The 26,727-nt window shown below is 51.7% G+C and overlaps 8 protein-coding genes across 8 annotated transcripts; all 8 read left to right on the forward strand.

Moving 5' to 3' along the window:
* Nucleotides 1–30: 30 nt before the first annotated feature.
* On the forward strand, nt 31–3,315 carry J4E86_005133 (uncharacterized protein; the record flags this gene model as incomplete). The annotated part of the gene is made up of 3 exons (XM_051445669.1): nt 31–1,074; nt 1,122–1,478; nt 1,525–3,315. 3 exons carry the CDS (start codon nt 31–33, stop codon nt 3,313–3,315), a joined length of 3,192 nt encoding a protein of 1,063 aa, XP_051303766.1.
* Nucleotides 3,316–4,226: 911 nt separating this feature from the next.
* J4E86_005134 (uncharacterized protein) lies at nt 4,227–4,686 on the forward strand (the record flags this gene model as incomplete). The annotated part of the gene is made up of 2 exons (XM_051445670.1): nt 4,227–4,517; nt 4,630–4,686. The coding sequence occupies 2 exons, from the start codon at nt 4,227–4,229 to the stop codon at nt 4,684–4,686; spliced, it is 348 nt and encodes a 115-aa protein (XP_051303767.1).
* Nucleotides 4,687–7,903: 3,217 nt separating this feature from the next.
* On the forward strand, nt 7,904–9,053 carry J4E86_005135 (uncharacterized protein; the record flags this gene model as incomplete). Its single annotated transcript, XM_051445671.1, has 2 exons — nt 7,904–7,922; nt 7,969–9,053. The coding sequence occupies 2 exons, from the start codon at nt 7,904–7,906 to the stop codon at nt 9,051–9,053; spliced, it is 1,104 nt and encodes a 367-aa protein (XP_051303768.1).
* A 3,874-nt stretch (nt 9,054–12,927) lies between these two features.
* J4E86_005136 (uncharacterized protein) lies at nt 12,928–13,833 on the forward strand (the record flags this gene model as incomplete). Its single annotated transcript, XM_051445672.1, has 2 exons — nt 12,928–13,715; nt 13,752–13,833. The coding sequence occupies 2 exons, from the start codon at nt 12,928–12,930 to the stop codon at nt 13,831–13,833; spliced, it is 870 nt and encodes a 289-aa protein (XP_051303769.1).
* An 817-nt stretch (nt 13,834–14,650) lies between these two features.
* Nucleotides 14,651–16,408, forward strand: J4E86_005137 (uncharacterized protein; the record flags this gene model as incomplete). The annotated part of the gene is made up of 2 exons (XM_051445673.1): nt 14,651–14,819; nt 14,898–16,408. 2 exons carry the CDS (start codon nt 14,651–14,653, stop codon nt 16,406–16,408), a joined length of 1,680 nt encoding a protein of 559 aa, XP_051303770.1.
* A 1,132-nt stretch (nt 16,409–17,540) lies between these two features.
* On the forward strand, nt 17,541–19,543 carry J4E86_005138 (uncharacterized protein; the record flags this gene model as incomplete). Its single annotated transcript, XM_051445674.1, has 2 exons — nt 17,541–19,483; nt 19,537–19,543. 2 exons carry the CDS (start codon nt 17,541–17,543, stop codon nt 19,541–19,543), a joined length of 1,950 nt encoding a protein of 649 aa, XP_051303771.1.
* A 4,282-nt stretch (nt 19,544–23,825) lies between these two features.
* Nucleotides 23,826–24,089, forward strand: J4E86_005139 (uncharacterized protein; the record flags this gene model as incomplete). The annotated part of the gene is given in 2 exon segments (XM_051445675.1): nt 23,826–23,896; nt 23,912–24,089. 2 exon segments carry the CDS (start codon nt 23,826–23,828, stop codon nt 24,087–24,089), a joined length of 249 nt encoding a protein of 82 aa, XP_051303772.1.
* Nucleotides 24,090–25,223: 1,134 nt separating this feature from the next.
* On the forward strand, nt 25,224–26,690 carry J4E86_005140 (uncharacterized protein; the record flags this gene model as incomplete). Its single annotated transcript, XM_051445676.1, has 2 exons — nt 25,224–26,585; nt 26,649–26,690. The coding sequence occupies 2 exons, from the start codon at nt 25,224–25,226 to the stop codon at nt 26,688–26,690; spliced, it is 1,404 nt and encodes a 467-aa protein (XP_051303773.1).
* Nucleotides 26,691–26,727: the final 37 nt, after the last annotated feature.

Genomic DNA, 26,727 nt, shown 5'->3' on the forward strand with positions numbered 1-26,727 from the left:
CTATCCAGTGTCGACCGTACGACCACGGACATGGCATATGTGTTGTCGCTCCGGCCTCAGAGCCCACTCAAGCGGTCCTTCAGCGACAATCCATATCTCAACTCCTGCTCCCCTCAGAAAGACACGCTACTGGCACCACTGAGCGACATTACTGCTCGCAATGCTTCCGCGTGCTCGTTGTATTCCCTCGGGGCGACTAGGGCAGGCGACTGGTCTCGGAGCAACGAGAACACACCACCGCTTACCTCTCAGTCGCTCCTCGATCTCGTGCCTGAGAAAGCCGGCTTCCCATTCAGTACAAGACATGTCATCGAAGAACCACGCAAGCGGAACTGTGGGCCTGACCGACCACCGCCATCTTTCTCGAGACTCACAGTCCCGCCGAGGCCGCATGCGAGAGGATATCACAGCTCGCAGCGAATCGCGGAACCTTCCTCTGACAGCGACAGCTCGGCTGATGATATGGACATTGACGACCACGACTTCGAAGAAACACACCTGTTCAATCTATACGAAGCCATACACGTGCCATTGCCAGAAGGTCGCTTCACCGATAATGACGGAGATGAGCCGCGCGAAGACTACGAAGAAGCGCCTGCGACTATCTCTGCATTCTCACAACCCTTTCGGCGGTGGATGAGCACTTTGAGGCGTCGACACGCGCACAGGTGGAGGGATAACGTCGCTGCAATACCACGGCTATCCTTCGACACCGCTGATGGCATGTCTGTCCTCTCTCGACCGCTGGGAAGACTGTCTGAATCCGTGCGCAGGACATCGGAGTCTATGACATCGTCAATGGGCTATGTGACAGCAATGAAGTCGACTTCGATGACCATCGGCAGCGCGAGCATTGCACCACGCTCAGAAGCTGGAGTACCAGGGAAGGTTCGCTTGGGTAACAGAAGCAGCAATTACTCCGAAGCGCGCAGATCACTCGAGAGTCATCGTGGTGCACTAGGGCCTGTGCTTGATGAGAGCGCGTGGCTTCGATCACTACAGCGTCGCAAGGTTGTTGAGGAACTGATCTCCTCGGAAGAGAGCTACATTGCAGATCTCAAGGTCTTGATCAACGTATGTTACCTACCACCGGGTTGACTCTACCATTCTAATCTAAGCAGGACTATTTCATGATCCTTACTGCCCTTCCTACTCTGTCAGGCCAGACAAGATCATCCATACAACAGAATATCTCCCAGATTCTACAGCTCCACGAGGACTTGCTCGCCGAACTTCATCAGGTTGTACCTCAGGCAGACTTCACCAGAAGCGCGTACCAAGAGACGTATCCTGTCACAAAAGCCAAACATATCCGCTTTCATAGCGCCGACATTGTGCCGGGGCGCTTTGCCGAACACAAGACTGCCAGGAGGCTGAGGCATTCTTTGGAGATTGGACGATCGCCAGACCGCAGACCGCGAGGCCTAGTAACGGACACGCAGACCGCCGGGAACATTGCCAAGATCTTCAACAAACATGTAAGCTATACGCGACTCTTACAATGCTGTTCGCTGACAACACCAGATGAAACGCTTCTTCACATACGAGGAGTACGGCGCGCATTGGACGACCATGTCGCAAGATCTCACCACCATGTGCAAAGGACTGCATGGCTGGCAAGAATACGAGCGCGGTGTCGAAGCGCTGCAGAAGGTGGTCGCATCGGAGAACAACCGAGAGGCAGGTAGCAAGAAGGCGCTCAGCTTTCCAGATCTCTTGATCAAACCAATTCAGAGGGTGTGCAAGTACCCCCTACTGTTCGACGACCTATGCCGCCACACTCCCGTCTACGACGATCCAGAAGCGCATGCCGAGCTCGAGAAAGCTCTTTTTCGGCTGCAAGAGACGATCCGCGAAGTCAACAAGGCAAAAGACGACCCTCAAACCCGGCGACTCATTGAGATTACATGGCAGCTGCAAGATCGACTAGCGTTTTCAGAGCAGAAGATTTCTCGAGCTCTTGTCTTTCGCCTTCTCGGGCATGTTCTCCTATGTGGCGCTTTACATGTGACATACCAAACACCCGATCGTATCAAGGGTGCGTACATGGTTTGTGTTTTGTACAAATCATGCCTTGTACTTGCGACGGCGAGCCGGTTCCATACGCCATATACCGTCGTCGCTTCGATCGGGCTTGCCAACGCCAGCATCGAGGAATGTGATAACGGCCGCGGGATACAGTGTCATACTGCTCCACATACATGGAAATTCGTCTTCGAGCACGGCCATCGCTTACACGAACTCATCTTCAGCGCTTGCACTTCTCACGAAGAGGAGGTTTGGAAAAAGCAGCTGCGCGAGCGTATTGTTTATGAGACACACGATTTCGTCGAAGGCCAGTCTACCATGCAGGACATGTATACATCCCTATCGCTAGGTCTCAAGTCGCTTGGGCCTGTCTTCGGTCATGCGAATACTCTAGTACGGCGCATGTCAGTCCATCGAGCGGCGACTCTCGGTGCGAAGACCAACACGAGTCAAGTCATTATCAAGAACACCCAGGCACAAAAGCTACCCGATACGCCCCCGACGTTTTCGCCAAGTATAGTAACACGATCGCAATCGCACCTCTCCGCAAATCACATCCCTATACTTGCCCCGCGACGAGCTGAGCGCGTACGTCTCGAGAGTACATTGGAAGACGTATGGACAAAAGACTTGTTGCCTTATCCAGGCATGTCAAATCGGAGGATGGAGAACCAAATCAGAGCTTCAGCAAACTCAGTGATGCGAAAGCTAAGCATAGCAAGCATAGCAAGCAATTTCTCGCGTCGCTCGCCCAGTCTTTCCAACACGAGCAACACGCGGTCAGAAGACTCTTTCGGAAGCCGCGTTCATAAGATGTCGAACGGGAACCTGCGAGCTCAATCAGCGACTGATCGAAGGCCGACCCCTGCACTTGTCGACTTCCATTCCGCACCCGCCGCATTCCTACCTGAGGACTTTGAGGTAGAAGACACGCGACCTTCGAGTAGACGCCGCCGTCTTGCCAATCGAGCAATAGGCGTAGAGCGTCCAACCGAAAAGCCTCTACAGAGCAAGCCGAAGAAAGTTCGCCGTCTTTCCACGCACCTGATCAGTCTCCCACGATCAGAATCACGCGCTCGCGTCGCCGAGAGAACCGTCTCGCACGCATCAACCGCAACCACCGTACGCGCACCACCTCCCTGCGCCGAGGTAACCAAAAACATAGAAAACAGGAAACAGCGACGGCAAGAAGAGCCTACCCCCGAATCCCGGCCTGCATCTTCAAACCACTCGACCTCGAACAAGTTTTCGAAGAGCAAGAGTAGGATCTTTAATTTCTTCCGATGATCCAGCACACATATCCTGTTGGACCAACATCACATGTCAGACTGGACACGCATTGGGTGTCCACCAAAATGGCAACGCATTGCGAGTACATACTTCCCTTGACGACTTCACGACCACACTATCCTTGCTCCAACAGCAAGTACGAGAACATGAATACTACGACTGAGATGACGACGGGGACGGCAATAACTCCGATAACCAAGGGCCAGTGTAACAAACATAATGATTAATCATGCGATCAGCAGAGCGTTACTGCAAGGTACACCCGCTCTCTCTCGATCTGGGCGAAAGCCTGCCAGCCCACGTTGGACGGGCGGGTGAAAGTCTGGGGGATCGGGAACTCGGCATGACGTCATGCGGCTAGCGGGTTTGGGTCGTAGACACGTACGTACTGGTACCTGGGCACGCGATCGCATGATGGAGGGGTGGCGTTTGTTTGTGATGGGATAAGGGTATTTGGATAGTAATGATTGAATCATGGTTACATGTTTTGGATTAGTTGAGTGAGATGCGCACTTAACGTTTACTCTTGGTTGAGGTTCAGCCTCATCGAACCGCGGGATGAAGCAGAACACAGCCAACATGCAAGACCGGCCTCCATCCCTGCCATGCCGTTTCAGCCCAAAGAGCCTCAATGCGCAATGCAAAACAAGGCGTGAGAGCTTGCGTGCGCAATTACCATGCCAGGTGAGAGTGCGTAGAATACCCTTGGCAATGACGTAGCCGCCCACCCGGTCAAAGCTCCAGATCACGTAGCTCTAAATAGCCCCTCTAAAGCTTCCCCTCCATTCCACCACATCACTCGAATACCCATTACATACTCTTCTCTACTTTACTACAACACACTCAAACCACTCAAACCAACCTCCACATACCCAAACGAACCGAAACCAACGAGTTAATCACACAAAATGGCCCGCGGCAACTCCCCCCAAACCCAAGTCTTCTACAAGGGCAGCTCCGGCGACCAATTCTGCATCTTCGTCGAGAGCGTAGAGGAGGTTCAGAAGTGGAAGGCTGATAGCACGATTCCCATGGTTGACGTTGTGGCTGGGTGGAAGGTGCTTGTTCCTGAACACGGCAAGCAAGGTGTCCTCAACACGGCTAGCAAGCAGCAGCTTGAGAACGAGTTTGGCAAGGACGCCAAGGAGGATGATATTTTCAAGAAGATTCTCCAGGAGGGTAGTGTGCAGAGCTCTGAGGTATGTTCTTCCTGCTGTGCTTTGTGGTCATGCGATCGACTCGAGACTCGAGACTCTTTTACCCCGCCGTGCGTTGTAAGAACACTTGCTAATGTGTGTGTGATATGAATAGAACTCCGAGCGCATCGGCATCACCAACGAGACCCAGGGCGGACGTCAAGCCCACTAAGCGCTTCGTTGCTGCTCCAGCTCCAGGGTTAGCATCAGCGTCGACTTCAGCGTCAACATGAACGACGAACGATTTCTTTCGATATGATATCATGGTTTAGGAAGAGGGGAGGGCGGGATAGCCCAGCACGTAATACTGCTGGCTTGCAAGGAGGGCAAGGCACAAACAGCCTTGCCTGCATCCTGCATTGTTTGATAGGCATCATGAATGAGATGAAAACCTACAATACCGTCGGGCTTGAAGTCGAATGTGTGACGTGATGCTGCCTTATCTGTGATGTGAGCGTGGCTGTGATGTATGTGATGTGTAGTTGCTGGTGGTTCATGATCTACAACTGCTACTTGGTGAACTTCGGCTAGTGGCCCCAGAACTATTATGCCTACACTTTCGCCAATCGATTTATTGATCTTGTTTAATGGGTTTTGTGGTAGATGCGACCCTGCTCTTCTCCCATCTTTGCCGTTGCTCGTCTTCAATGTATTCTTGTCCTTGAGAAATGTAGGATCGGTCAATTGGAAAAATGCACTTCGACGCGTAGAACGGGTTGATGGGATATACGGCGCTCGTGGTATAGGATGGCTGTAGTGCCGGCCTGGAAGAGAGGTTGGGAGAGGGAGTGTGTCGGTCGTTGTGGTGTCGTGGCAGGATGAAATGGTAGGTATGCGCGGCATGCTTCGTCATTGAAGATCTAAGTAGAGCATGTTGCCAGTAACGGTCCTTTTTCGCTTCTTCAGAATCTAACGTTTCGATGGGTAGGTGGTGATTGTAAGGCAGGAAAGCAGATTCGGAGACTACATCAAGATGAGAAAATGCAGAGTTGGTGACTTGACGTCGATGTAGCCTCCAGGGCGTTCAGGTCTTTCCTAGGGTGACGTGGGAGGAAGTTTGTCGATGTTGTAGTACGATGAAGACCACAATGTGTACCTAGGTATCTTGCCATGCAATGATGCTCGCGACTAGCCACGGACTTCCAAGGTTGTACAGATGCAGTTCCTGATAGGTAATCTAGTACAGATGCCGACCACAACCCGGCTATTGATTGCCTAGCGCAGCACGACCGTCTATCACTAATCCGTGAAGCGACCGAATACGGGAGGCAAAGTGTCTTGGTGGAGTCGCGCGCCGAATGTTGCAGCACTAAAGACTCTTCTAAAGAACACGAAGGACCGATGGAAGGTGAGGTTGTGCCGAGGTTGAGCCTACCCAGGTACTATGTCCTCATCCTTCAATGAAGACTCTTTGAGGTTTGGCATTCCAAGGTTTGTTCGGTGGGACGCTGTGTAACCTGTCAAATGAATGCACTGCCTCGTGTAATGTTGTGCGCAGTACCAACATCTCTCCGTTACACAAAATGTTTACTTGCAACAACAGTGCACTCTGCACTCCCTAGGAAGATGACAGCGTAAGGCCCGGTAGATCGACAACACCTGCATACACCTTAATAAAGCCAACAATGTCGCGCCGAACATTCCGATGCCACAAATACGAAGTTCGCGTGAAGCCACCAGAGAAAAGGGTGTGCATGAAGTCGCAGTCCTGACGCAGGGCAAGCACGCCGTCTCTGAACGGTGTCGCAAGGCTGAGAAACCACCTGCATTGTTGGCGTGGACACCGTATTTAGAATTTAGATTCTTCCGCTTGCAACACCGCATCGACCTCGGGACCTTTCCCCTGTGCAACAGGACTACCAGGCACGCACGTCATCCGCACAGCTCAAACACCACCATCCGTGATACGAAGCGCTCATTACCGACTATTGGTCGATCCCACCGCCTTCGCTGTCATAGAAGCGAGAAGCGAGTAGACACGGGATATTGTTGATGCGTGGATGTGGAATAGGAGCCGCGGAGTGAGAAAGGGACGGGTGTGGTTCAATGTGCGACAATAGGCTTGCGTCCGAAGCGAGACATGGCAATTGGTACAAAGCGCATACGTCCTACGACACCTGTCTAATATAGCAATATAAGAGACGGATATCCGCAGGGTTGGTGAGAGACAGCGAACAGTTGTAGCGCACGAGGGCGCGGAAAAGCCGGTTTTGCTGGCTTGAATCATGCGAGCGAGCGTGCGAGTGTCCGCGACGGTCGAAATGGCGGGCGGCGATCGCTCGTATCGCATCGCAGAGCGGCAGGTAGGTAGGTGGTAGGTCACTCCTGCGCAGCAACTGTCGCAGTCGGTGTTCACTCTGCGGGCTCCAACAGCTTCAGACTGCGTCTTGCATACCAGACTACGCACAATCAAAGCGCACGCGTTAGTTTCACTCTGCCTCAGCCACAAACATCGCCGCATCGCATGGGATCGCCATCGCCGCCCTGGTACCACCTCGCATCGCAACCTTTCTGCCACTCTGCCTGGCGCACGCTGATACGAGGGCAAGGGCGGCCGCTCGGGCCTAGTGCAAGGAACGTGAGCGCCGCTGTGCATGGGTTGATGGTGGTGATGGTATTTCCCGATGACCTCACTGTGACCTGCCCAGCCTCTCGGTAACTAAACGAACGGACTGCGAGCAACCGAGGGGGGGCGTGAGCGTGATGCGTTGTGGAGACTGTAGTTTAATTGGTTTAGTTGGATCGAATGGGGTAAAGTTTGCTTGGGTGGGTGCTTCGTTCGGTGTATATCCAGGATGAGCGAGACTGGGGTTGGAGGCAAACGGGCGTGCGATCATCGTGCAGTGTCTTTCGCTCCTTGTCTTGCTGGTTTGACTTTGTCGGCTGGCACCTGCTTGCTTACCTTCTACACTCTCGATTCTTTCGGGACTTTTGCTCGCTTCGCTCTCACTTCACCTTTTCTGAGAGGGCTCCACTATCGTCGCCGCTGCGATCTTGACACCGACTGCAAGGACCGAGAAGTGTTTTCAGGTACTGCCTTTGAGCCGAACAAGGGACCCATCTGGTGAACGCGCATTATGCCGACTCTTATGTGGTTGCGCGCTGCTGCGGTTGTTGCTCTTGCGACACATGCGACCGCTCAGCAATGCTGTAAGACTTCCAAGGTTACTTGACCTCATCGCAGAGCAACAACTAATTGAACAGACTACCCCAATGGCGAAAAGGCGGCGGATTCAGAAAAGCCCTGCTCGTCAGTAGAGGGTTCTGCTTGCTGTCCGGATACCTGGGAATGTTTGGACAATGGTCTCTGCCACTTACCGGCCGGCAACCTGTACGGCAGATACAGCTGTACGGACAAGGACTGGAAAGCAGAAGGCTGTGCGTCGAACATGTGCACAATCAATAACAGTAAGTACCTCGGATTCTCCAATCGATCATTGCTAAGACCGAGCAGATCAGAAAGCTGTTGGAGGCGAGTCGATCACACAGTGCAAAGACCACGATGACCAGTGGTGCTGCAACGCAGACAACGTAAACGTAAATTGCTGCAAGGAATCACCATCGCCACGACCCTTCTTCAAGCTTCAGGATGGCGAGGCGTACGCTACAATTGGCCAAAACCAAGCATCAACTGCTCCCAACCTTGCGACTATCACCGGTCTGGCTTCGAGCGGCGGTGGATCAGGAGGAGGAAACCAAGCATCTAAGACGACAGCAGGAGGATCTTCAGGTTCTCCCTCTACCGACGCCCCCAACTCCGGTTCTGCAACTGCCACGGCCGACGACGCCTCAACCACAGCCACGCCCTTCAGTTCCGTCATCCAAAGCCTCTCCACAAGTGCCGGCGGCGGCGTCGTCACAATCCAAAACACCGTCCTCGTAACCCCCACTCCCACCGCCGGCTCCAGCAACGCCAACAACGACTCCTCCTCCTCCTCGGGCGGTTCAAAATCCAACCTCGGCCTCATCATCGGCTGCGCAGTCGGCATCCCCCTCGCCCTCGCCCTCGTCGGCATAATCTTCTGGCTCCTCCGCAAGCGCCGCCAACAAAAAGCCAATCCCTACCACGACCCTTCCTCTGAAGTCGAAGGCGACAGCCCCCTCGTTGGTGGTGCTGCTGCTGGAAAACTCAACAAGAGCAAGAAAGAAACATACCGCAACTCGCGCCCCGCAACCGCGGAAATCGACGGAAACCCAATTGGCGCGGGGCGCGCAAATCGCGTGTCTGAATTACCGTCTGGAAACGGGTTTCAACCGGGTCATCAGGGCACGCCTTACGGACCCGACGCCGTTGGAATCGGAGGCGGAAACGGCGATCCGAATCGTACTACTTGGGATACTATTCCTCCGCAATATTCGCCCGCTCAAGCTGCTTTCACACATCCCGAGGCTACGGAGCTGGCAGATACAAGCGTCAACCCTGTTCTCAACGAAAAAGGACAACCGTATCAGGCGTATAGGCCGCCGCAGCCTGTGGCGGAGCTGCCGAGTGTGACGACGCCGCCGGAGGATGTGGAGAAGCAGATGCATCATCGGTAGAGCGTGGGAATTAGCATGGATATTGGTTGGGGGCGTTTTGGGAGTATACACAAAGGGAAGGGACATGGGGCATTTCGGGCTTTTTCTTTCGTTCTTGAAGCAAAATATAGGGATGATACCATGCACGGATTCTTTTCGTGTGTAATGAGTACGGGTTTCTTGAGATGGAAAGTAGAGGGAGATGGGGAGGGAGATAGTGGTCTAATCTTGATAATGCGAGATTCATGTAACCATGTCAACCAAGAAAAAGCTAAACAGGCCTGCAGCCTACATCAACATGTAAGCATACAAAATAGATAACCTAGCGTCGATGTAGGCTCTAGACATGATCGGTCTTTTCCTTGTATGAGGTGTAATTGTCTTGAAGCCTTCAAACTTCCGATAGACCTGATTCAAGAGTATCTTTCCGCGCATGAATTGAGTGGTGGTTCGTGTTGTGCCAACCTTGATAACACTACCTATGCAACAATCATGAATGTTACGCAATAAAACCACGCTCAATATATTCAGATATCAACCTCCCTTTTCGGTGGGCTTGATGAGGAAAGGCGGTGTGTGGGGAAAGGGCAACGAGTCATGGGCCGAGGCGGCATGTCGTCAGCCCTTGAGCCCTTGGATCTCGACTGTGAGATACGGGAGATAAACGTGTCGCATTCGCCATTGCTGTCAACACACATGCTATAACCCTTTATCCCATCTCCTCCTCTATTCACTCGGTATCAAGTGTAGTTTGACAACCATGATACATCTTCCCGACGAGTTGATCCTCCACATCATCTCCTGTAAGCATCCGTGCTCATCACGCGCATCCCCGGGTGGGTGGGGGAGGCAGAGGGGAGGCGGAGGGGCGGTGGTGGAGGCCAACTCCATGCTGATTTTCTTCCTCTCTCTCTAACACCTTCGAGGCCTCCTTCTACTGTCTGCATACACGATGGTGGTGCGCTGAGTTGGTTGCTGACATTTATGCCCAGACCTCGAACCCTCGGAACTCGTCGCCCTCCAACACGTGTCGCGCCGCTTCCTCAACCTCTCACGCGACAACAACCTATGGAAGTCGCTTTGCTTCACCCACTCGACCGCTGAGCGGCGTCGCCGCCGTCTCGAAATCACCACCGACATCGACCCCCGCCTCGCCGAGCTGATACGCGCCGCCGACACTCTCGCCAATACCTTCGATACCTCTGTTCACGATGCGAACGCGCCGAGTGCTGAGACACAGCAGGAGCGCAACCAGGAGAAGCGCAGGCAGGCGCTGATTGCTAATTGGGATCCTAGTTACCCTGACGAGAAGGTGAATTGGTACCAGGACTTCATACAGCGCCATGCCGAGCAGAAGATTAGCTGGTTCCAGGATGCTGGGACGGAGGAGAGGGACGAGGGGGCCATAAGGAGGGAGGCTACGGGTGCGGGCATCTTGTTTGACGACGATGGCTTAGCAGACAAGCTCATCGCCCCCCTCGACGATGGCAGTATCAGCATCTGGGACGCCTCAGCGAGCAGCGACCGACAGGGCAAGATGATAGCGAAGAGCGACATTGGGCTGCTACCAGGCAGAGGCTCAGACCTCGACTACGACACGCGCCTCACACAAAGCCAAGCCATCATGACAGAAACCGGTGCCGTCGAATGCGTGAGCATTGACAGCAAACTCCACAAAGGCTTCTTCGCCGTCAAAAACGCCCTCAACGAAGTCGACCTCAACACCCTCCAAGTCGTCTCACGAACACCGTACCCCTTCCCCATCACCGCCCTCTCGGAAGCCCACCACCGCACCCCCCTCACAGTCGGCACAAACTGGACGCTACACCTCCACGACTCGCGCAAACCTCCCGCACCGCCTTCGTCCGTCCGCTGCGAGCTCATCGGCGGCCCAACCGACAGCGACTTCTCGCGCCTCGACACCGGCGACTTTGACGGCCACGTCTCGCTTTCCCAACCGGGTGCGCTGTCCATACTCCACCTACCTACAACGCGCGACTGGGACGGAAACGGCGATATCTGGGTTGCAGGACGCTTCACCAGCATGTTGAACTTTGACCGGAGGTCTTTCCCCAGACTACGCGGTACTGTGCATTCTGGCGCAAGGCTATCGTGTATCACGGCTATACCACATCCCTTCGTACCACAAGATCTGAGATTGGGTAGACCGTATAGCAGTCCGGCATTGTTGCGCGACGCAAAATCTACACCGGGGTACACGTTGATCGCAGCGGGTGAATACAAAGGCAAAGGCTCGCTGGAATTATACGGCCTCTCGAATGAACCGTCTCGTTCTATCAACTCGAGCGACAGCCGCACGACGCGCAACCAGAAAGCGTATTATCAGAATCGGCAGACGGCTAGTAGCTCCAAGTTGTTGGCTGTGGCGCCGCAGGGCACGCGACTTGTTTTCTCGGATGGCGACGGGAATTTGAAGTGGGTTGAACGGGATGGGAGTACGCCCGTGCGGCAGTTCAACATTAATGATTTCCAGAGGAGCAGGGATGGGGAGGCTGTAACGAGCCATCATCATCACGGTAGTCTTGTGAATGCGACGCCAGATTCGGAAGCGGGATGGGGGGATATTGTGCAGAAAATACTGCCTACGACTAATAACTCCCTGCTTACACCTTACTCTCCGGCTTCTTCTGGGACTGAGTCTCTCGGTCTGAATAACCTGGTGTTGTGGACGGGAGATGGCAAGTTGGGGCTGCTGGGCTTTGGCAAGGAGCCGCCGATGGCGAGGGACGTTTTTGAGGATGCGTTGGAGAGGCAGGGTGATGGGGAGGAGGGAGGGGAGAAGATGAGGGAGAGAATGTATGGGGTTGAGATGAGGAGGGCGTTGGAGCATCAGGCGAGGGAGTTGAGGTGGTTGAGGGGGTATGGACTGTAAGTCACTAGTCTATCGCAAAGCTGGTGCAAGTTGTTCTTTGGAGTAGCACACTGCGTGCGTGTTGTGGGTATGTATTGCGCATTCACTGCGTTGTATGGGTTGAGTGTAGTTCCTTTAGTGTGTTAAGTAGTGCCGTGCTACTATTGCGTTGTGGGCTCTGCTTCGGTGTCGACTCTGGTCTCTTGTTGGGGATGGAATGGAAGTAGGAGAGGGTTGTTTGGAGGTGGAGGGGGTTGGAGCGATGATGTTGTCAACGCGGTCATGGTCCATGGAATTCATCGCTCGTGCGGGAAGAGTATGTGACGATAAAAAGACCTCTTGTGTTGCAGTTGGTTACTAAGAGCCTTTGCTAAACATGACCAGGTCTATATCGTGTCTCAACGCAGTGTTGGTGCCTAGTACCGCGAAACGTGGCACTCCTATATGGAGATAGCCAGCATCTTTATCACTCGTTTGGGTTCTCAAGCAACCTGGCTCTCCAAGCTCGAATTGGACGTCAGCTCCCTATCAGGGTACCGGTACCATCGATGTCACGAGGAGCATGATTTTGCATTTCCATCGATTGAATGGTACGGTATCTTTGAAGTCATGCCTCTCCTTCGCGCTATCTGAAGTCGAAACTTGAAAGTACTTGTACATTTCAACAAGGTCGTGGATGACAGTCCTCAAGGTTTCATTCTACGCACCAAGTGCGATATTACAGCCATGACAGCGATCTTCCAATCTATCTGCCAGGGCCAACTTCAACTCCAACGTTACGGAGAGCAGCTGCGCGCGGTCGCTCTCAAGCAAGATGGATCTGGCGGGATACTCAGTTGGGGTACGACACAACATCCGTCAGGGCCGTATTATTGCCCGAGACGTCGCTTCCAAGCGAACCCTGACTATCTGACGGACTTTATCGCTGAAGAAAGTGGTTCTCGACTCAAGCTTGTCACGCAACGTAGCACGGCCTTGACCTTGTTCACCCTTCCGAAGTCCATCCAAGAACGGATTTACAGCATGGCGGTTCATCCCACCGAGGGAACAGGCATCGATCTCGACAACGACACGAAGTTTAGATGCGGACTAGTCCATGTTAACAGGCACTTCTACGACACCTGGCGCGACAAGTTCATCTTCGACAACAACTTCGTGTTGACCGTGACAACAAGGCAGGTGCAGACGACGTTCGACGACTTCAAACACCTCCGAACCTTCCTCCGCAAAACTTACCAGTGCATATCATCCTACTCACCTGGAAGACCGGACACCGTTACCGCGAGAATCGTCACCCGGGATGAGGACCGTCGACAACCCGGACCGTCATATATCCTTCGTTTCGAAACCGACAGCGCAGTCTCTCTTGCCGACGTTCGCATCAGCGTGTTGCCACTAGTCATAGAGACGTCGACTACACAAGCCAAGAATACCGTGATGATTCAGATATGGATGAAGCACGACACTGAGGGGACATCTAGGATGACCTCTTCTCACACTGTGACACTGCACAAGCTACGACTCAACATTGTAGTAGCAATGATGAGCCACGTATACTCCGATCCCAGGTATCTCCATCCCTGGGACGAACTACCAGACTTCTGGATCAACGGCTTCGGAGACGTTGTCCAGACCACTACTGTTCCTGATTTATCATGCGACGACACCGGTGCTTGGCAACCAGCCTCCCCGCTCGTATACAACGAGGAGGCGGGCGAGGACGAAGACGAGTACCACATCGCGAATTTACATCCCATCGACTACGTATATCGCAGCAAGGGCGACGGCGTCCATTCTGACTGTCGCTATCCGTATGATGTTCATTACTACCTCTTCCCATTTCGTAGAATGACGAAAGAGGTGCTTCAGTATCTTATGGGTTGTCTGGATGGAGCGGGGTTGGAGGGCGATGGGATTTTTACGGGGTAAGTTGAGGTTTTCGATTCAATGTGTGGATGTGCTAATGGGGAATAGACTGGGGAATACGTTTGTGAAGTGTGCGTGTTATGACGGTGCTTGTCCGCGCGAGAACTGGATAGAGAACCCAAGTAGGCTTTAGTTGTACCTAGGTACTTTGGGTAGATGGGTTGGCAGCTGCATCGCTGGATTTGAGGCTACGGGTCAGGACATGACGAGGGGAGGAGAATACATTGTGGCTGAAGAAGTAAATTGGAATTCTTGAGTAGAGCATGGAGAATCCAACGAGAGAGTGTTTTTGTGGAACGCGCTGGGAGATTGTGATGTGTGCTTAGTAACTAGCGTTATCGCGTCGCGTTCGGACGCAACCCAGGGTCTGTAGTCGTCACCTCGATTGTCGACAAACCTCACAGCTTGCTATCACCAGATGTCGCCTCCTGAGATCTCTGTCAAATCGCACGCGCATCCATTAGTGCTTGATGCGCTAGCTCTAAGAGACGCTGTTGATAATGGCGTCCAAGTCCTGGATGACGCGGTTTGCCCAACGTTGCGAGCTCGCAATGAGAAATCTACGTCACCGGCCACCATACAATGAAGGCGTTGCAATGCCTTCCTTGGTCTCTCATTCTTTCAACATATCCTAGTAATGAAGCAGACACTCTCGGCTCGGTAAAGTTAGGTCGCCACTGCGTTGAGGGTCCTGGTGCCTAGCGTACATCTGGGTTACATACACCCAAGCTTTACCTGAAGGGACAAGCACCATCACCACCTCAAACGCTTTCTTCCTAGGTCCCTGGAGATCTCAATAGACTCACCCGCCGACAGCGCGATGGACGACCAAAAGCTACTTCCCCCACTCGCGCGCGGCGACTCGAAGCGCGCTGACCCAAACAAGCTCTCGATCCTCGATCTACCGGGCGAGACTCGAAACCAGATATTTGGCTACTTAGTCCCGATCAAGAGCCCAATGATCATATCCTGCGACAGTAATCCGCTACGTATGCGACTTGGACACCGTGGTGTACGAATCCCTGTTAACCTTCTTGCGATCTGCCGGACACTGTATCGTGAAGTAGTTTCCGCCTTCTACTCTGGTAATTCGTTCCTCATGAAAGCCTCTCGTGGATGGTGTCCAAACCCCAATTTCAAAGCCTATCGTGGCTTCGACATCGAGTTGCCTATCGCCTTTCTCACCCAACTAGGCTCGCAAGCGCACTGGCTTCGCAAGGTTATACTCGACCTTGAGGCGCTTGACATTACTAAATTTTTCCGAGGCGACGTCCTGTGGTATGGTGTTCAGGAATGCGCTGCTGACGGCGGACCTGCGCTCTTCGAAATCACTCCCCTTCTGCGTGCTTTCTGGAAAATGGGGCCTGCGGTTGAATTCTCCTTCGCCCACAATACATTCCTGACTCCTGGACGCGCTCCAGGTATGGCATGCAATGCGCCAGCCATGAGCGCTATGTTCCGTTCGCTTCTGGAAGGCCAACTACGGCTACGAGAGCAGGATCGGCTGATGGGCGCGGTTTCCCTGAATCGAGACGGTTCCGGTGGAGCGATCAGTTGGGGGATCTCTCACTTTATTGGGCGTGTCTGGTCTCATGGGAGTGGACGAATTGCTTCCGACGACCATTACACATCTAGGTTTATCGCAGAAGATGGCGGCGCTCGTTTCAGGATGATTAAACGAGAGAAACCGCTGGCTCTACTGGATCTTCCACGACCCTTGTATGAGCATATATTCGAGATGATTGTACGCCCTGGTGAAGGCCATAAAATCGATCTAAGCAAGGATAAGAAGACAGACTGTGGTCTGATTGATGTCAGTTGGAAAATTGGTCGCGCGTGGCGCGAGAGATTGCTCTTCGACAACGCCTTCGAGCTAGTCCTAACGACAGACCGCGCATCCACCAGCTTCGACCAATTCGACCTTTTACGGAGATTTGTCCGGAAAACTTTCAATACAGGTGGCTTTGAAATACAAACACGGACTGTCGTTTCCGGTCCGGGAGCGGCCAATTCACTTAAGTACGTTCTCAAGTTTGAGTTACAAAATGCCATGTCCTTGAGCGACATCCGCATTAGCATCCTGCCATTGGTCATGGAGACTTCAACGACCAGCGGAGAAGACAAAGTCATCATACAAGTTTGGGCTACTGATACCGAAGGATACCCTACCATGGTCAGTTCGCATACCCTTACACTTCGAGAGCTGCGCCTGAACGTCATCACCACCATCATGACGACGTACTACGTGGAATCAAAAGAGTTAGCACCCAACATCTGGATCAACGGCTTCGGAGAAGTCGTGCAAGTCGAGAACGTCGATGAAGCTGTAGGACCGGCTTGGGAGTCAGCCTCTGAGCTTGTTGCAAACGACAACGACGATGGAGGGTTCAAACTGCGGACATTACATCCTATGGATGTTCACTATGGATTCGACCATCTCTCATGGAAGAAAAATGTAACTTTCAGTGACGATGCTCAATTCTTCCCATTTCGGCGGAAGATCGACAAAATCTTACCCTATCTCATCAAGGTTGTTGTTGATCGGGCGGGACTGTATAAGGCTATGCTTGGCGCGTAAGTTGTTATCTCTACCTTTCTATTCCATCAACTAATCTGTTCGCAGTAACCTTCCCCCGGCGCCATTTGAGTACATAAAGACCGGTGTAGCTTGGTTGGGCTATGATGGCATGATATGTGGACGTCTTGTTCAGCATAATGAGTGCACTTGTGCTTTATGCGGAACAGTTTATACGACTTCTTGGAGGCCGTACAGATCCTAATTTTGTGTTGTGTGACCGAGGGGTGGCGGGCTAGACTTATGGATTGAGGGTACCGGGGTAGTGTATAGCAGTTTGGGCAACGACTGGTAGCCTGCGATGCGCAGATTCAGATCTCGCGAACACGATGGATACAGCAAGAGGATTGCTAGCAATGCTTTCGATACCTGCGGAAATCTATGACAGTCGCGACATGACGTATGTGACTCGGGAACGTGCGTCATTGCGCTGGTGCCACTCGTCGACCATGTCGCTATGACTCCACGACGGTGACTCCGCATTTGTCATTTACAGCACGACCGTTCTATTCACCGCGCTCAACGACACTACAAGTTCAGTCGTCATGGTACGCCGTCGCATACTGATCAGAGTAGGATTAAGGGATGTGATGCAAGACGTCTTCGATTGAAGTAGTGGACTTGTTACATCTTGCTCGGGATGGAGAATAGGTACGTTAAGTGGCATATGCGATGGATGATGGAGCGAGTGCTGGGTGCCTAACCGCGCCATCTTCCAGATCGCGAGCCATTGTCTTTGCGCATTTACACTCATCGCCTGCAATGGTGTACATATCACAGCTATGAGTGTATACAGCGCTCGACCTTATGACTTTGCGCACACAAGTCTTCAATGATCGAGATCTCTCTCATTTGAGGGGCTTTCCGTTGGGATGGCCCTGATGAACACGTACGTATCAGCCTCTTCCTTGTCCTACATTCATTCTCCTACCATCCTTGCGCATGCAGCTACTGATAACGCAATTAGTGGCGGTCGGTTGCTACCTAAGTATGTGCAGTTTCACTGAGCACAGCCAGGTCCACACTGCGCCCGATGTTGATGCCTAGTGTTCTCCGAGGGAGTACTTGAAATTCAGCTTCCTACCGCGTTGGACTGCTGTCAGCGCCTCAACCACCTTCCATTCAGCTACCGAAAATGTCAGCTCAAGGCTCGACTAAAGGCTCGACTCAAGGCTTGACTCAAGGCTCGGCTTCAGGCTCACCTCCAGGCTCACCTTCAGGCAAGGTTTACAGAGAGTTTAAGAACTACCGCCTGGACATTTGGTACCCCCCAGCATCTATACTCGCGATGGACAACTTCCACTCCGTCTCACCCCTCAGTCTCGGAGATTCTAAGCGTGCCGATCTAGACGAGCCTTCGATTTTGGATCTACCCGGCGAACTCCGCAATCACATCTTCAGCTATCTGGTTGAGTTTCGCACACCAGTAAGCGTGGAGTTCTCGACTTACTATCGCCTACCCCATGACAGAGACGAGCGACTTTATTTGGCTACTTGGGTTCACCCTCCCGTGGACCTCTTCACGTCATGCCGGACGCTGTATCGCGAAGCAGGTACTATGCTTTACTCGAACAACACATTCCAACTTTCGCGCTATCTGGCCAATCAAGCAGACCTACCTAGCTCGTTTGTCGAAATACCACGAGAATTCTTCAGCCGTCTTGGATCACAAGCGCATTGGCTGCGTAACATTGTCTTAGACCTAGATCATTTACAATCCGGGAACTGCTTCAGGGGAGAAGCTCGACTGGACAATGACTTCGAGGAGCAAGAACGTGTGTTCGACGAGAAACTGGAGCTGTTTGAGGTTACTCCCCTTCTGCGGGCTATCTGGCGTCTTGAAGCTGACGTGGATGTCTCGTTTACCCAGCAATTTGGTCCTGCTAATGATGGGGATAAGGAGATTGTCCGGTGCCACGCGTCATCAATCACTACAATTATGCGATCTATTCTACAGGGTCAACTGAAGCTACGGCAGTACGGAAGACTAGTTGCTGCTGTTGGTCTCAAGCGAGATGGCACCGGAGGAATGATCAACTGGGGTACTACAAATTACGATTATCGAGGCGCACATCCGCAACTGGTCAGGATACTTCCTGGTTCAGAGCACATGTCGACCTTCGTGGCGGAGGGCGATGGGTCCCGACTCGAGCTTGTAAAGAGCAATCAAGCTTCTTTACTCGGTGTCCCCGAACGCATACGCCGACTCATCTTCGATGCGATCATCAACCCTGTTGATAGCATAGCAATCAACCTCGACAAGGAGACCAAGTTCAACTGCGGGTTGCTGCATACCAATCAGGAAATCTTCGAGACTTGGAGGTCGCATTTCCTGTTCCACAACCGCTTCACCCTGACGATGTCAACAAGCGAAATTCGCACTACATTCCAGAACTTCGATAAGCTGAGACGGTTCCTCCGCAAGACGTTCAAATCCAACTACAGCCGTGAGCCGGTGACTCAACCTTCCCGCGCAGATGAGTCGATGAGGACTATTGCAACATCAAGCGAATTTTATTCTCGTCCAACCGGCGTAGACTACATCCTCAGGTTCGATCTGAGTAGCCCAGCCACACTGAGCGATATCCGCATCAACATCCTGCCCTTTGTGATGGAAACCTCAACTACACTACCCCATCATGAAGTAACAATCCAAATATGGACCCCTGGGCCCGACGGCTCCTCGGCCATGACAGCTACCCACACCATGACTCTCACCAAACTACGACTAAACGTCATCAAAGCTATTCTGGATTGTGCATTCACAGGAATATCGAACATGTCATACCTTCCCGACTTCTGGGCCAAAGGCTTCGGAGATATCGTTGAGACTGTCCACGATTCGGTTGACGACACGGGTGGAGCCTGGGATCCTGCCTCGGAGATTGGCCCTGGAATATACCACCCCGTTGCCGTTCGAACTCTCCATCCTATCGATCGCAAGTATCGGGAGTGTGAAGCAGATCTGAGATGTAAATACTATGACGATACGCAGTTCTTCCCTTTTAGGGCTGATAAAAAGGAGACTTTGCTGTATCTTATGAAGAGTATCGAGGACTATCCTGATTACTTCAAGACGTAAGTTGCGAATTTATATGCGCCTTTGATAGTCTGGATGGTTTTACTAACAGGGTGTAGGTTGAAGGCTCCGCCGCTTGCTTGCGCCTGCGAAGATGACTGTCCGCTTAGAAAAAATAATGATGACATGTCGAGCGTGCTTGACTGGCAGTATCTTGTGTCGAGATAAAAGGTAGATGCAGAGGCAGAATGAACTTTACGAGACGGTTTATCACCCTCTACAAGGAAGAGGTACAATAGATGCGAACACTCTACGCTGGTCTGAGATGTGTACTTCTATATACCTATAGGAAATGCGTCATCTAGTCAAGTGACTCTTCAACCCCGCCAGCTATGACTCGAAGTCGGTGACTGTGCGGCTGTAATTCATGGGCATGAACTTCATTAAGCAACGAAATCTCTCGCTGCATTCAGTGCATATCATAGTTATGAGTGTATACCACGCCCAGGCGATGGGATTTAGACACAGGCATGTACTTCCTCCTACTTCTAAACTTCCTCCATCAACCCTCTAGATATCTTCCTGAGCACAGCTAGATATAATGCTCGCTGCTACAACATCTTACAACAGTGAGAAGTCAAAACCGGCTGCACCCGACATCCCATCCTTCCTCGCCCTCCCCGCCGAGCTTCGCAACAAAATCTACCACCACCTCTGCGACCGCCCGTCTCCAATCCGTCTCTACTTCTACCAAGATCCCGAAAGCAACACGCCCAAACCCGTTGTGCCATATGCATCCAACACCACGATACCCACCGCCTTCTTCTTAACGTGCCGACAAATCAACGCAGAAGCATCATCACTCTTCTACTCCACCAACACCTTCCTGCTGAACCGAACAAGCAAATTCGCTACTTTCGCGCGCCCCTGTTTCGTCAGCGCGCTCGTCAAGTTTTTCGATACTGTGGGTTCAAGAGCTGGGCTCGTGAGAAGCGTTGTTTTCGATACTTTTACTTTCCCAGATAGTGTATATCTCCATACATATGTGTATGAAGGGACGAGAGCGTTTGGTCCGAGAATGGATGTCGTGGAAGTTACGGTGTTGCTGCGTGTGGCTTGGAGTCGCGGTCTTGACTTTGAGATTAGGCTTATCGATGTAGACGATACGGGTATGGAGGAAGAGAGGGCGGAGTATTGGATGGGGAATTCTGAGAGAGAGTGCGCTAAGAAGATTATGGGTGTTGTTAATGCACTGCTCGAGGGGCAGTTGGGGCTTAGGGAGAAGAGGGATGCAGTGCGTGCCGTGGCGGTTAAGAAGGATGGTTCTGGGGGCTTGATCTGTTGGGCTGACGCTCCCAGTGATGGTCAGAAAGCTACACCGCCGCGTTACTATTGCGACCCAATGACCGAGTTCACTGCGAAAAGCGGAGGCAAAGGATTGGAGCTCGCCACATCTGCCACTCTTTAGCTTTGCAGAAGCAGCAAATCTAGCGTTTCACTTCAGTCTTTGGATCAAGGCTACAGCATTGCGAGCAACCGTGTGGGAAGTTCTAGTCTCTACCCCCTATATACTGTGGGGCGATCGTACTCTCGTTCACAGCAGAGCTCTCAACCAACTACCTCGTCCACTCCACCCACCAAGCTAATTGCTCGATCCTGAAGAGACACTAAAATGCCTCGATATGTTGTCCCCTCACCTATAGCCACCGGCGAATCAAAGCCGATAGACCCAAGCAGGCACTCTCTCGTCAAGCTGCCCGCTGAGATTCGAAACCACATCTTTGGATATCTTGTCGAATACTCGGAGCCAATCGTAATCGAACTCGAATACGGCCTTAATTCAGCCAGGCACTTCTATCTTGGTGCAGGATTTGAAATGCACAAGAATCTTTTGCTCGCGTGTCGAACTACCTACCTTGAAGTGGCTTCGTTATTTTACGCCAACAACACATTCGTTATCGAACGAAACAATCCAAAGAGTACAGAAGAGATCGAACAACTTATAATTGTCTACGAGGAATGGCTCAGAAAACTAGGGTCTCATGTATTCTGGCACCGTAAATTCTCTATTGATCTTTCCAAATGTTGGGCCTGGGCAGGATACCGGGGCTTTGAAGACTACAAAAGACCTCATCTTGAGTCTTTCAACATCGGACCATTACTCCAATTCCTTTGGGACTGTAACCTTGCTGTAGATATCACGTTCATCAATGACCTGTCCGCCAACGGAATAAAATTCAATGCTTCAGCCATAACGACTGTTGTCCGTTCGCTTCTCGAAGGCCAACTAATGCTCAAGGCATCTCGGAGCCAGGTCTGGGCAGTCGCAATTGACTACGACGGACGCGGCGGCTCATTCGGCTTGAGAGCGGCTAGAAATGGTTGGGACGACTCACGAATGGTACCTGATGACGATCAACAGCACAGCTTCGTTGCTGGGGACGATGGGCGACGGCTTTCCCCAACACGCCCAAAACCTACCCTGCTTGGTCTGCATAGCCAGGTCCTCTACAAAATCATCTCGGAAGTGGCCTCTCACCCAAAAGAAGTGCGCATAGATCTGGACGTCGATACTAAGCTTCCACTCGGTCTTGGTCACATTAATCAAGAGTTCTATAAGAACCATCACAGTCATATACTGTACTCAACCCCGTATACGTTAATTCTCCGGTCGACAGAGAAGCGTAGCACGTTCAACAAATTTGGTAAACTCGCACGCCTTCTACGCCATCAGTTTCCCATACCCATAGATTCTGAGGAAATGGAATGGGCCAACGCTTCACGTTTGAAGAGAAAAACCTGGATAATTGAGGATGCCGACAAGCTCGACATCGTACTGGACTTCAACCTGCCAGAACCAACCGCCTTAGAAGACTTGGGCATTAGCATACTACCATTGGTGCTAGAGACGTCTTCAAGTCCGGGAAACCGCGAAGTGACCATTCGCTCATTGTCTCCTGGTACAAGTGGCCAGCATCTCGTTGCAGAACGTACTATCTCTCTCCAGGAGCTCCGCTTGACCGTTGTAACAACAATGATGATGGACGTCCACGCATCTGACCAATCTTTACACCACCCCGACTTGATTTGGATCAACGGTTTAGGAGAGGTGGTGGGAAAGGAGGCTGTACCCTATACATATGGTCGAATTGATCACGACGTAGATACCGCATCCACAATGAGGTTCTGCGGATCTTGGTTCGGCGTAGATTCCTTGCATCCAAAAGACCGCCGATACCGCCCGAAATTCCACCGGTATGAATGCAAATTCGAGGACTGCGAGCAGTTCTTCCCGTTCGAGCACTGTGCGGCGCAGATCTTGCGCTATCTCATGTGGGTATTGGAAGAATATAACACGGCGTATACTCGACGATTGAGGTATGTATATGTCTCTTCCTATGAACGTGTATGCGCGCTAACAACTGCAAGGGTCTTTGAGAACTCTCCGTTGCAGTGTTCATGCCATGAGGATGAATGCGAAAGCTACTGAAGGAATGGCTGTTATCTAGTAGGATCGCGCTTCGACGCGTTGAGATGGTGGAGATGTACTGCGCATAGACCTAGCCGATCTCATCGATGAACTTAAATACGTGTCTCCGACGTTTGTTCATAATGTGGTGGAAACACTATAACTTCCTCCTGTCATGCATGACTGAGCAGCACACATGAGTATTAATGTGTGCCGTTCGACACATTCCAATGTCAACAATATCTAAAATGGGCAATGTGTGTCCCCATACATCTTGCGACTTCATCGTTTTGGTCGAAGCACTCATGCAGCGACGTAGTATCATGTACGTGTCTAGGTTACCTGGCAGCCCTTGAGTCTTTTGGTTGCTTCTGATTGCTACCATGCCGCTGGTGGCATGCTTTCTACCATCTGGCCCTGCGTCGACTTGGTCCAGTATAGATGTGAATCAATGTGCACTTATCAGCTCACCGCAAAGGTCCAGATCTCGAAGTATACGCCCAGAACTTGTACCCAAGTGGAAATAGACACCTCATCCAGACTCGATGATCTGATGCGCATTCCACCACATACCAGTTCAATCATGTTCAGATTGTAGGACGGTGTTGACTCCTCGTTACGCGACTCACAACATGGTTACACAATGACTACATTATCCAGTCAGTAGTCATGCACGGATTACCTGACGGTAAAGCAATACTCTTGACTGTTTTTTCGACACAATCATACATTGTTCTCGAGAGTCACGCATTGTCTGTAAGAGTCATGTCTTGTATAAAAAGCGACAATGGGTGTAGAAACAATGGGCACCATATTCATCACTATCGTACTACAAGATACACTACATACACTCAAAGATACATTACCAATACCTCTCGAATACGCAGTCGATACTTGAAGACTCCTATCTCTCGATACCATACATCCAGACCATGGCTTCCTCTTCTAACAACACGGGTGGCGGAAACCCAAACCAATTCACCGACGAACAGAAAGCTCAAATGTACGCAAAGATCAGACAGAATGCGGCCGAAGAGATCGAAAACCGAAGGCAAGACGCTGCTAGTCACTTAGCAACAATGAGCAGAGAAGGTATGGCCGAGAGGCTGGGTGTACCCTTCGTGGGGTCTTCTGTCGAGATTAAGGATCAGGGCAAGAAGAAGGACGAAAGCAAGAAGGACGATCAGAGCAAGTGAGGATCGCTTCGAGTCAACGAATGCGAGAAGGTCAAGAAGAGCTCTCCATGGCTCAAAGTGGCAACCCAGGACAGCACCTGGGTCCTTTGCACGAGAGAAAGGAAGGATTGATAAAGGCACACTCATTTGGACTGGATGGTAGCTTGTAGAAGCATAGACTGTATATTACCCCACTTTCATTAACGACCAACGACACTGTCTTATATACATATCCAACAAGATCAGAAAGTGTCTCAGTGCATGGTCTGGTCATGTTGCACGTCAAGATCGTGAGGTTACCATACTAGTATGAAGTGCTCGAACTTGACACTACCTTGACAGACTCCTAGGTTAAAACACCCGCTGCGTACGCTCTCACTACTTCAGTATAAGTCAGCCGACCGGGTACCAATTGGTACGGCCAGCAAGTGTCATTCGCTTTCTATTCTATTGCATACTATACGCATGCAACTTCGCGAAGGCCCCGATAGAGAGGGTTCCGATTCGCAATCTCTACAGACCAGGTAGATCGACTTATCGTAAAGTGTTGTTTCTTCCATATCGATGCGGCCGTCTTGTTTTTCGTATTAAGACCGTCCCCTGTAACTTCAGTCTTTCTTCACTTCTTCATCTTTGCTGTCACTCTTCTTCTCTGTCATCAGAACCGGTACCGCTGCCCTTGTAGTGGCTACGGAGTAGTATGAGAGCGAGGAGTCAGTTGAATGAAGTGGAGCTTGCTGAGTATGGAAATGTTGATGGGAGGTTATGATGATGGGGGAGATGGACCTTTTTATTTTGCACCTGCTTTTGTGTTCACGCTCGTTGACGGTGCGTCTGAGTAGTAGTATAGTAGGTAGCGTCAAAAAACTTGCGATCGTTGATTAGGGTACGCAAGTGAAGTGCTGTAGGATAGCACCACGCTGTAGTTCTGCTGTCGTTAAGCTCTTTCACTCGAAGCAGCGATGCTTTCGGTTAAGAACTGGGTCCGTGCTAGCGGGTATTGTTGCCTAAGGTTGATACATGGCCAAATGACTGCGTCCCCGACACAACGACGCAGTATCTTCAACAGCGGCTCTCGAGGTTACGTCGTCTACAGCCAGGTCGCTCTCGTCATCTCTTTGCATACCTCACCCAAGCCGCCGGAGACCCGCAGCCATGACACTATCTGCGCTACCGCCGGAGATTCTCAGCAGAATCTGTCGCTTCATCGTCGCGGAAGAATCCTGTGACTTCAGTGTTGAGGAAGATGATCTTTCTGACTGTACGCTTCCTCAAGATCTCAAGTCCCTCCGACTGTCTTGCCGGGAGATCTACCAGAAAACGCTGTTCGACGTCGGTATTGTCTACGGAGAAATGTTAGACAACCTCGTAGTGGATCTTTCCTACAAATCTCTCGGCGTCCTGTTCTCAATAAGCAGCGTCCCTTATTTCCGAGACCAACTCCACAAAATCATATTCACGGGGCCATATTCGAGTGAGTCTTATTTGTCGTCAACTTACTTCTGGGATCTTGAGGACTCCGAGGACAGCTCGCACTGCGAAGAACGGACAGCCTTTGCAAACTCTCCTGAAGCGCTCCACGTCCTAATAGAAAGCTTCAAGAACTTAGCAAGATCAACTTCATTGCTCAAGATCCACCTATGCGAAGAGACAGCATACCCCGCCGTGTTCAAGGCACTTAACCTCGCGTCTTTTCCCCGCCGAATCTTACACGTCGAAGCGGAGCCAAAGAACCTCCACGGACACTCGCACGACGAATTCTGGAATCCATTATCCCAGTCACCGCATCTCATTTCGCATATGGAGTTTAGAGCCTCATCATTCATGGACTTCGAAGAGATGAACCCGGAAGAGAGGGAATGGCAAATGGGGACCAACGAAAACGGGTCCCACTACTCCGACTACAGGTCCGTCACCCCATCGCTATCAAACCTAGCCGCTAAACTCTCGGACGTGGAGACAATCACATACTACGGATGCAACAACTCATCACGTCTACGACTGTGTCACGGATGCGAAGATATATGGGTCAATCTCTTCGCGAAGAACACGTATTCGAATCTCACCCACTTGGAGCTTTATCACGGCTACGTGAGCGGGAGTCGTCTTCGGGGTTTTGTCAAGCGACATGCGGGAACACTACAACACGTCGAATTTGAGGGTATGTCTCTGACCGACGGTAATTGGCGCTCCATTGCCCAGGGCCTGCAGAAATGCCCGGATCTCGACTATCTCGACGTGGGTCTAGATACTGCCGTGGGCGGTTATGTGGGCTCTCTTCGCCAGAGACACGCTCCACCACCTCTCGAAGTCAGCCTGCCAGAGAAATACGCTACCTCTGGCTTTGTAATCCGAAAGAACTTGCAAAAAGACGATGCTTCAGACATTCGAATCATACTGCGCAACAAGAAGGATGTCGCACACTGGCTGGACGTATTCGTAAGATACTTCGCCATCGACGAGGACTATTTAGGCGTTCGTATACCCGGTAGACCTGATCTCCCGAGATATTACGAAGTCCGTACATTCTTTCTTCCTAACCATGTGGCGGGTATACCTGACCCTCGGTCACGGGCGCAGATAGCTTCGGACAGGTATCTTGAAGAGGTCGAGGAAGCGTGAGCAGCATGCATGTATGCGCTTGTGCATGAAGCCGTGC

The sequence above is a fragment of the Alternaria arbusti genome (assembly GCF_024043155.1).
Source record: "Alternaria arbusti strain BMP 1465 chromosome Unknown scaffold_5, whole genome shotgun sequence".
NCBI classification, from domain to species: domain Eukaryota; kingdom Fungi; phylum Ascomycota; class Dothideomycetes; order Pleosporales; family Pleosporaceae; genus Alternaria; species Alternaria arbusti.